Consider the following 9,978-nt stretch of genomic DNA (forward strand, 5'->3'; position numbering starts at 1 on the left):
TCTCCAATCGCTGAGTCTTTGAGCCTTCGCTATGCTCGAGTTGTGTGTGTCTGTGTCCACGCTCTCTCCGGAAGGCGGAGCGGGGTGCGACACCCGAGTCTGCCTAGAATGCAGTGTAACCACCTCCCCTCCAAGCCCTGCACCCCGACACCCCGATCCCGGTCTCTCTCTAGGTCAGTGAGTCCGCCCCAGCCGCGAGCGACGCGTCTTTGGGGGATGAGGAGCCACAGAGAATCCTTCTCTCTAGGGGACCGAGGTCCTCGCTCCCGGGTGAGCGCTGGATGTGTGTGTGTGTGTGTGTGTGTGTGTGTGTGTGTGTGTGTGTGTGACTCCCCGGTTCTCTGGGAACGCGAAGCGCCCGTGTGCCCGAGTCCCTCCAAGTGTAAGGTGTGCCCCCCTCCGCCCGCGTACGCGGAGCGCCCCTGTCAGCCTCTGCGAGTACACGGGGGGCACCCACCCCACCCGCCCCTCCACGCGCCGTATGCGACCGCCCGTGTGTCCCCAGGTCCCTGCGGGTAACTGTGTGTCTCACCTTCACACGCGGAGCGCCAGGGCCCCGGTCTCTCCGCGGCTCTACGGTTGGGACCCCCCGCCCCCCAAAAGCGGAAGGCTAGTGCCAGCCGTCCTCTCGGTTCGGTATCTGGACGCTGCCCTCCCTACATCCACCCCCAAACGTCGTGGAGGCAGAGGAGCTATTTCACTCGTCTCTTCCCTGGTTGCCTCTCTCCCTCAGCGGGACCGAAAAGGCTAGAAAAGCCCCGCGGGCGCCGTCGGAAAGTCCCCGCAGCGCAGGGGCTGCAGCGGCCGCGGCCTCGGCCCCGCCGCCAGGGGCCGCCCGCCCGCCCGCTCGCCCGCTCGCCTGCCCCGGCCACACGCCCCGGCGCCCGGCCGGCCCCGGACGGCGGCGGCCGTCAGCCACCCTCGCCCGGCCCTGCCCGGCTCCGCGGCGCGCGCGGACGGCAGCCGAAGCTAGTCACCGCTCCGCCGGCCCCGAGCCAGGTGCAGCCGGGTCGGACAGGGGGCGGCGCGGCGGGGCGGCCGGGGACGCCCTCTCCCCCCTGCCCGAGCCCCGGGCCGGCTCAGCCGCCCGGCCTCACCTTGTGGCTCTGATAGGTCTCGAGCGCGCGGATCGCCGTCTCGGTGAGCTTCACATGCAGTACGGTGATGTGGTCCTGTCCCAGCCGCCCGCACGACAGCCCGTAGCGCTGCTCCTCCCGCAGACCCGCCGCCGCCGCCCCCCCCGCCGCCATCTTAAACTCCCCGGGGTGCCGCCGCCGACGCCGCTCGGGCTCCAGCCTCCACTGCGGCCGCGGCTGCTCGGGCGTCTGCAGCCGCCGCCACAGCTACGGCCATCCCGCTGCTGACGTACTGTCATATACTGCGCGCAGGCCAGACCTCTGGCAGCCACCGCCGCCGCCCGCCCCGCCCTCCGGCCTCGCGCCCCGCCCCGGGCTCGTCTCATTGGCCCCCGGGGCTCCTCAGGACCGCCCTTATTGGCCACCTCCCACTCTCACGGGGGCGGAGCCCAAAGTCGCTGGAGTTTTGCTCCCGGGACGGGACGTCCGAGAGGTGAGAGGCTTACGTCGAGGTGACGCGCCAACTTAATCACACCTGACGTCACGCCTGGTCGGCTTGCCGCACTGGCGGCTGTTGGCCAGGCTGGTTTGGGGGTGTGTGGGGAGGAATCTCCTGCTAATTTAGGTTGTCCAGGTTGCCTGGTCTGATTCCCTGGAGGCCAAGCCCCGCCCCTTGGGGGCTACTTGGAGCTGGGAGTGTAGGGCGGGAGACTCTCTTCCTGCGCTGGTGGTCTTTGGAGAGAGAGATTCCCTACCCCAAATTGGTGGTCAAGTAAGGACTTCATTCCCGACGGCTGCTTTAGCCTTGGAGTAGGGTGTGCCTGTGAGGGAAGATCGCAGTCACTTGTGGAGAGTCGCTCCTCAGAACTCATCGCTTTGATGAGCGGCTGGAACTGGGGAAGAGGACGCTCTTCTTCGCCATCATTTCGCCCGAAATTTGAAATTAGCGAGTTGGCCCCCGGCTTTGAAGAATTCTGCTCGATTGTGTGAAGCCTCTTAACGAACGTGAACCGGTGCCTGACGCTTTGGTGCGGTGGGCACAGCAGAAAACGGAAATTGAAGGGTTTTCCCACGCCGTGCCCAGTTGCCATCCCGGAAAAATGTATTCCGTTCCTTTGGAGTTCTGCAAAGTAGGAGCCGGGTTATGTATAAATTATGCATGCACGCATGGGACTTGGGGCGGCACTTAGGGTTTTTCTTTTGAAGGGCAGTAGGAGAGTTTAAGTGGCCTTCACTTATATTAAGAGACACAGCGACGTCATGCCCCGGTTTCGTCTGGGTTCTGTCCGTTTCATCTGACAGGGAGGTGTTTGAGCTGTTGCTGTTAAGTGGAGGAGACGGGCGTGTGAGCGGGTGAGGAGGCTGGGCGCACTTTCCGTTCCTCGCGACGCTCCGTGTGTGGGCGTGGCTGAAAGAAGACGCCTAATCCCGAGCGCTCTTCAGCGCGGCGTGTGGATCGACTGGACAGGCTTCCGGTCAGACGATGAGTTAACCGGGGATCAGCGACACCAGATATTAAAAAAGCAAACTATTCAAAGGCATGAAACTACTGCAAGGTCTTTTTTTTTTTTTTATCACAAAATTTTTTTTGAGACGCTTTTTTGTTTCCCTCAGATTATAAAACTCCGTTGCGTTTGACAGGGATTTCCCCAGAAAAAATGTATAGGCATTTAATCAGTGTTTCCCATATTTTTAAATTGTATAGTGCCATTATTTTTTTCCGGACAGGTCCAAGTGGGAGTTTTCCATGATTCACCTCCCGCTTTTAATCAATCCTCTACCATTCATGTACACTACCTCTTGATTCAGACCCTTCAGCCTTACAGATGACAGAACAGATTACAGATTCGTTCTGTAAACAAATTACTGAACGAATCCTCCTTGCATAGAATATGGGTTAAGTGGAAACGCCTGTATTAAGTGTTGTTACACCACAGGAAAGCATTTTTGAAATGGACTTAATTTCAATCCACTAGATTCTGCTACCTGTTAAAACATGATTAACACTTGTTAATCTAGTTTACTAGAGTGTTTAATTATCTTAAATTCATTAAATAAGTCAGGCAATCACAAAATAATTTAAAAAGTAATTTTATTCTTGAATTATTCTTTTCTTCTGTTGGCTTTACTTTAATAGGGAAGGACTGACCACATATCCAAAGCTTTAATTATTTGGGGGTGGGGGGTGGGGGAGACTGACCAGAACAAGTAAAACCTGTATACCATTCCTTTTTTGGTGAAGGTGGGTAAATCCCCGCCCACATGGCATCTTAACTTGGCCTCCTCTTACTCAGAACTTCTGATGACATCCACAGGGTGGGGAAGGAGCTAGGGTGGTTTTCACTATAGTTTTTAAATGTCTGACCTGCAGGCACTTAAAAGAAATTGATTTTTTTTTTTCTTAGTTGTGATAAGAAAAAGTTTTTCATGTTGTATTTTAGTGAGTAACCTAATCTTTCAGCCAGTACTACAGTATATTATTGTAGTGAGTTAATGTTTGTATTTTCTCCCTTTGGAGCATTTCAACTATGGAAGGAAGCAATGACCATGTGTTAATACAAAGTAATAGGGTAATCTAGTTGTGTGTTTTCTTCACTGCAAAGTACACATTATGCCTGCCTGAATCAATTGGGCAAGTTGTGATGCTAATAAGTGTAACTCATTCTCAGGGGGCTGATGAAAGTTGCTCTTTGGGAAGTTTGCCATTTTATAATTATTTTCAGTTTTTAGTTATTATTCAGTTTCATTAACAATTATTGAATGCTAAATAAATGTAAAATGCTGTGGAAGATTTAAAAATTAAACACCATAGTCTCTTATTTAAAGGGATTTTCTGTTTGAATATGGGGAAGGAACCAACAAACTCAAAGCAAGGAGATTAGAGAATTAGTAAGTGCTAAATTTGGGTGGTAGAGTTTATGAGCTTAAAGCTTCAAAGAAAGAGTCTGGAGAAGTTTTGTGGAGGTGTAGACCTTGAACATTTTTTGAGGTTTTAGTAGATTCTAGATAAGTAGAGCTGGTAAAGATGGGGAGGGGCCAGCTAAAAGTGATTTTAATGATGCTTCTAGCTAAACTCAATCATTTTATGAATGAGGAGGCTGAGACCATTAATTTAAAAGCAAGCTGCCTAATCTATTACAACTAGGAGAGGCAGAGTCTGTATCAACTCTAGTCACTATTTACACTGAGGTAGCTATTGTTTAGACTTAATAACTGAGAAGAAATCTCTTATATGATAATTCAGTGCAGAAAAAAGGCTAAAAGGAAGTAACCTGGTTCAGGACCTGCTCAATCTCTCATGTCTAGTGTGCAGTGCAGACAGGTTGTATGAACATCAAGGCCATCACTGACCTTCAAGTGCTGGGTCACCACTCTTTCTGAGTTGCCATGTATTTAATGACAGTTTCTCACTTCTCCTTTGAAACTGAGGTCACCAATTCAGGTGCCTTCAGGGACCATTAGGTACCCAAATAAGCCAGACAGTATGCCATAGGTACTGAAGGTGCTGGACTGTGGTGAGTTATGGGTGATTAAAAGGTTCAGTGACTGTCTGGTCCAGCTGTTTGCTGCTGGGGGCCTGCAGGGGCCCAATGTTGTCTGATGTTGTAATTTTTCAAGAAAAGCTGTAAATCAAACATTTTTACATGAGCTTTCTAAGTTTATTTATTGGCACCTAACTGAAAGTCTCAATAAACATTTTGTGGACATTAAAGAAGTCTCTTGGCCTGAGTTAGCTCACAACTTTCTAGTTTTCAATCTCTGCTGTAATGCTTTTCAGTGTGGAAGGCTTTTCTGTCTTATATTGATACATGTCTTAGTACTTTTGTGAGTTATTTCTTAAAGCCACTTATAGAATAGTTCCTACTAATGTGTTAATCCAATTTTAAGACATTAGTAGGAACAATTCTATAAGTGGCTTTAAGAAATGGAAACAGTGACAGACTATTTTCTTGGGCTCCTAAATCACTGTAGATGATGACTGCAGCCATGAAATTAAAAGATGCTTGCTCCTTGGAAGAAAAGCTGTGACTAGCCTAAATAGCATATTAAAAAGCAGAGACATTGCTGACAAAGGTCGTCTAATCAAAGCTATGGTTTTTCCAGTAGTCCAGTATGGTTTTGAGAGTTGGACCATAAAGAAGGCTGAGGGCTGAAGAATTGATGCTTTTGAGCTGTGATGTTGGAGAAGACTCTTGAGAGTCCCTTGGATGCAAGGAGATCAAACCAGTCAATCCTAAAGGAAATCAATCCTGAATATTCATTGGAAGGACTGATGCTGAAACTGAAGCTTCAATACTTTGGTCACCTGATGCGAAGAGCCAGCTCATTAGAAACCCTGATGATGGGAAAAATTGAAAGCAGGAGGAGAAGGGGATGGCAGAGGATTAGATGGTTGGATGACATCACCAACTCAATGGACACGAGTTTGAGCAAGCTCCAGGAGTTGGTGAAGGACAGGGAAGCCTGGCGTGCTGCAGTTCATGGGGTTGAAAAGAGTTGGACACGACTGAGTGACTGAACAACAACAACATCTTAATACAAGGCAGTAATTTCTGTTACGAAAAGAGAACACAGAACTTTAGAGTTATAGCTAAGCTCTCTGAAAGAACTCAGGTGGGAATTCTTTCCCCTTGGAATTCTCTGTTCCTTATGCCTCTTTCCCTCACATTGTGTTTGATCCCACAACATTGCATTGCTCTTCCTTCAAGACTTTACCCAGTCCTGTGCAAAAATCTCCTGCTTTCCTTGGACACAACTGAAGTAGTAGTTTTATGGTTTTACAGGAACTTCACCAAATGTTTGTAGAGAACAAGGCTGCAGGACCTACAGGAGGCACATAAATATTTGTTGCCTAAACACAGATTTTAAGCTGAACAGATGTTTGGTCGTGTGTGATTGTTTTTTACTCCATCCCATTCAAGTGTACCTGGAGAAGGAAATGGCAACCCACTCCAGTACTGTTGCCTGGAGAATTCCATGGACAGACACTACAGCACAGGGGGTCGCAAAGAGTCAGACATGACTGAGCGACTAACACTATTCAAGTATAAGAAATATCACAAGGCATTATTTATCATCATCATCATTATTATAAGCTAAATCTGGCTCTGAGCAAACTGCTCCCCCACCCCCTATCTCACCGTGTGATAGAACAATAAATCTACAGGTCTTTCAATGGTCCCAGAGTATATGGAGAGGGCTCTTTGGTCTCTGTCCATTGATGCTGGTATAATCCATTAGAAGCTCAAGAATTTCCCTTTAGGATGAATTTGAGTTCGGGTACAATTGGGATGGGAGAAGCCAGGGGACACAAATTAAAACTGGGTTTACATGGCAAGCGTACTGGTTTTACTTTAGATTGTGTGTTTATATGGCTGTTTGTATTGAGGGTAGCATTGATGGGAAGCTGTCCCAGATCTGGGGCTTCCCTGGTGGCTAAGCAGTAAAGAATCCACCTGCTAATGCAGGAGACGTGGGATCCATCCCTGGGTCAGAAAGAACCCTGGAGAAGGAAATGGCAATTCACTCCAGTATTCTTGCGTGGAAAATTCCACGGACAGAGGAGCCTGGCAGGCTACCGTCCATGGGGTCGCAAAAGACTCGCCAGGACTTAGGGTCTAAACAACAAAACAAATCCCAGCTCTCGACTACTCTCAGTACAGTCTCTTAGTCTCCAAGGTTCTTTCCTCCCCTCGGGTTCTTTTCAAAAATTGTAATCTGGGAGTAAGAAAAGTATACGCCTCTCCCCAACCCCTTCCAACCTTCTTCCCTTCACTTAAGATACTTTCTTCCTCTCAGTGTTGCTGCATAGAAGGTGAGGTGGGTGGGTGCTCTCTTTCATTCTCTCAGGTACAAGGGAAACAGTACTCTAGCTTCCTAAGATAGGGATACCAGTCCTCATGGACACCTTTCTGGGCTTCTCTCCCTCTTTGTCCCTTGCCATTCTTCACTTGAAGAGCAGTCTCTAGGAAGTTGTATGTACTTTGAAAGCAAAATGGTTTAATTCTCCTGCACACAAAGAAGACCTTTTCCTTCTGTACTGACTGAAAGAAATGTCCTGTCCACAGAATTGCATAATATAGTGACCAAAATTTCCCTTTCTCCCACATGATAGTTGGTTCTGTGGCTTTTCAGCATAGTGCAAAGTGCCCTGAAAGGTGTCAGAGGAGCTTGAGAATGAGAAAGGTGGTAAAGATTGACCTCACAACTCTGTTTCCTTGTTATTTTGTACTGAAAAGGAACACATGTATTTCTGAAGAAACAGGAAGACTAGAGAGGGCAAAATGCCAGTTCAGCTTTTCATTTTAAAACATGGTAATAGTGGACCAAATGCTATCAACATCAAGAACAGTATTGATGGTTAATAATAGCTGAATTCCTGATGTGACTTTGCATTTTAAAAACAGTTAAGTTCTGTTATCTCTTTGAATTTTCTCTCTGTACTCTTTGAGGTAGTCATTGTTTTACATTCTTTTTACCTTTAAGTGATACACAGAGAGGCTGTGTGTCACCCAACTGGTAAGTGATAGAGCTTGGCCAACCTAAGATTTCGTTTTACAAATCTAGCACTTCTTTGATCATGGCTCTAAAGTCTGTGGAATTATACTGAATGTGTCAGGTTATCACAGTAAATTCATAAAAATGAAATGGTTCTACTTTGGGGGGCAACTTGGGAGTTGGTTTGGTTGTTGGTCTTGAAAGAAAGAGTTAAGTCATTTGAGTCACCTCTTGAGTCACCTCACAAATAGTCTATTGAATAGTTAGAAGATAAAATAGAAGATAAAAATAAATGATAAATAAAATGTCACCTCTTCCACACAAATACCAAATAGTCTATTGAACAGTTAAAAGATAAATAAAATGATCCACTCAGCTTTGGTTTATTATAGCTAGCATATTGACTTCAGTGAGATTTTTGAAAGCTAGTAATAATTGTATTTTTTATGTATGGCATAATTCATGATATATTAGAACTATTGGTATAACAAATATGTGCCCAGGTGCCCATATGAAGGTGCTCATCTTGGAAGTTCCTTGGTGGTCCAGTTGTTAGGACTCTGGGCTTTCACTGCAGAGGGTGTAGGTTCAGTCCCTGGTCAGGGAACTAATAAGATCCTGCAAGCTGTACAAGGTCAAAAAGAAAAAAAAGGAAAGAAGAAAATGCTCATCTCATACTTTTAATTTATAAGGATTTACAGTTGTTATATCTTTGCTTTTATTGAATGTTGTTCATATCCAACACATAATAAATGATTTATTTGATAATGAGTCTCTAGTCTAAAGCACGATCCCCAAAGGCAAAATACCACTCCCTTTATAATATGGTTTCCAGAACGTATTATGGCAAAAAGAAGAAAAAATATACATCACACATATAAACATAGAAGCTTTTCTGTTTCTATTTAGAGAATTAGAATTGTAATTGCCCTGATCCCATTTTGTTTTCAGTCATCAATTTATTCAAGTATCATGTTTCTCATGTTTTGATCTGTTATGGCCTACTATTTGGGAGATTTTGATGTCGCTTTGGATTTTGGAAATTTAAGAACCAACATGATCCTTACAGGGTAGAATATTTATAGAATTAGAAACAGGGCAATATATTTAATAAGATTTAAGATATGAGAATAAGGGATCTTAGATGAGAAGCACCATTCAGGCACTAATTCAGTGGTGTAGGAGTTGTAGATTGTTGGAACATATTCAGCTCAGGGTGTTGGGAAAAGCTTCATGGAAAACTTAGTATTGAAACGTCAAAGGCTTGGAGCTGTGATAATGGGAATATTGACATATTCTAAATTTAGGGATCTTCTAAGCAGTGGTTTGTTATCACAGTGTGTTTGGGGGAAAAGACAGTAATCTGGTTTAACTGCTCTATGGGACACATGAAGGTGGTTGTGACAGAGCCAGAAAGATGAGCTGGGGACAGATTATTAAGAAAGCTTTCAATAATGGGTTAAGGAGTTTGGACTTTTATCTGTGAGCAATAGGGAACCTTTGGAGGCTTCTGATCAGGAAGTGGCATAATCAAATCATATGTTAGGACTCTTCAGGTGATAGCGGTATGAATAATGAATTGGAGTGGAGGGATACTGGAGAAAGGAAGTTGAATTAAGAGACAAAAATAATAAGCCTGGGGCAGTGGGGTGAATTGGGAGATTGAGATTGACGTACATACACTATTCTGTATAAAATAGATAACTAATGAGAACCTACCATACAGCTCAGAGAACCCTACTCGATGCTCTGTGGTGACCTAAATGGGAAGGAAGTCTAAGAAAGGGGGGATATATGAGTATGCATAACTGATTCACTTTTGCGGTACAGGGGAAACCAACACAACCTTGTAAAGCAACTGTACCCTAATAAACATTAATTAAAAATAAGTAAAAATTAAAGCCTGTGTTAGGGTATTGACAATGTGAATAGAGAAAAGGAGGTGGCTATGAAAGGCTCTGCAAGGTAGAGTTGACTGATTTAACAGTTTTATCTGGCTAAGAGGTGAGGGAGCATGCGGAGCCACAAACAACTACTAGCTTCAAGTTTGGCTTACTATATGATAGTATTGATATGAAAATAAATAAAATCAGAAGCTGGTTTAGGTTAGAAATAGTGGTAGGATGTGTGTGTGTGAATGTTTGGCAGTAATTTGCAGATGTGGGTCTTAGGCCTCAGAGTCAATTCCATTGAAATAATAGTAGTAGTCATGGGATTGGATAAGTTTTGTGAGACAGGTTATGAGTAAAGAGGAGGAGAAAGGAAAGATCAGGAAATATTCCCAAACCACGCCCCACTGTAAGGGCTGCAAACCTCCTACATTTAGAAGCATGGCAATGGTGGGTCACAGTATTGACATGGGTATCTTACATCTGAGGTGTGTGTGTGTCCTTCTGTATGTTTC

The 9,978-nt window shown here is 45.6% G+C and overlaps 1 protein-coding gene across 3 annotated transcripts in view; it reads right to left on the reverse strand.

Annotated features, from left to right (window-relative positions):
* Positions 1 to 1,921, reverse strand: part of ELL2 (elongation factor for RNA polymerase II 2) — a 72,841-nt gene extending 70,920 nt beyond the window's left edge. The window contains exon 1 of one of the 3 annotated variants that reach the window (XM_055565193.1): positions 1,832 to 1,921. Coding sequence is in view for 1 of the 3 variants with exons in the window: in XM_055565160.1 (XP_055421135.1) it covers positions 1,098 to 1,250 (153 nt within the window). In the remaining 2 variants the exon portion in view is untranslated. Of the gene's footprint in view, positions 1 to 1,097; positions 1,383 to 1,831 lie in introns of those variants that run through there. The other 2 variants (XM_055565160.1, XM_055565188.1) reach the window with 2 other exon arrangements.
* Between the last annotated feature and the right edge of the window lie 8,057 nt (positions 1,922 to 9,978).

This window comes from Bubalus kerabau, chromosome 1 (genome assembly GCF_029407905.1).
Source record: "Bubalus kerabau isolate K-KA32 ecotype Philippines breed swamp buffalo chromosome 1, PCC_UOA_SB_1v2, whole genome shotgun sequence".
NCBI classification, from domain to species: domain Eukaryota; kingdom Metazoa; phylum Chordata; class Mammalia; order Artiodactyla; family Bovidae; genus Bubalus; species Bubalus kerabau.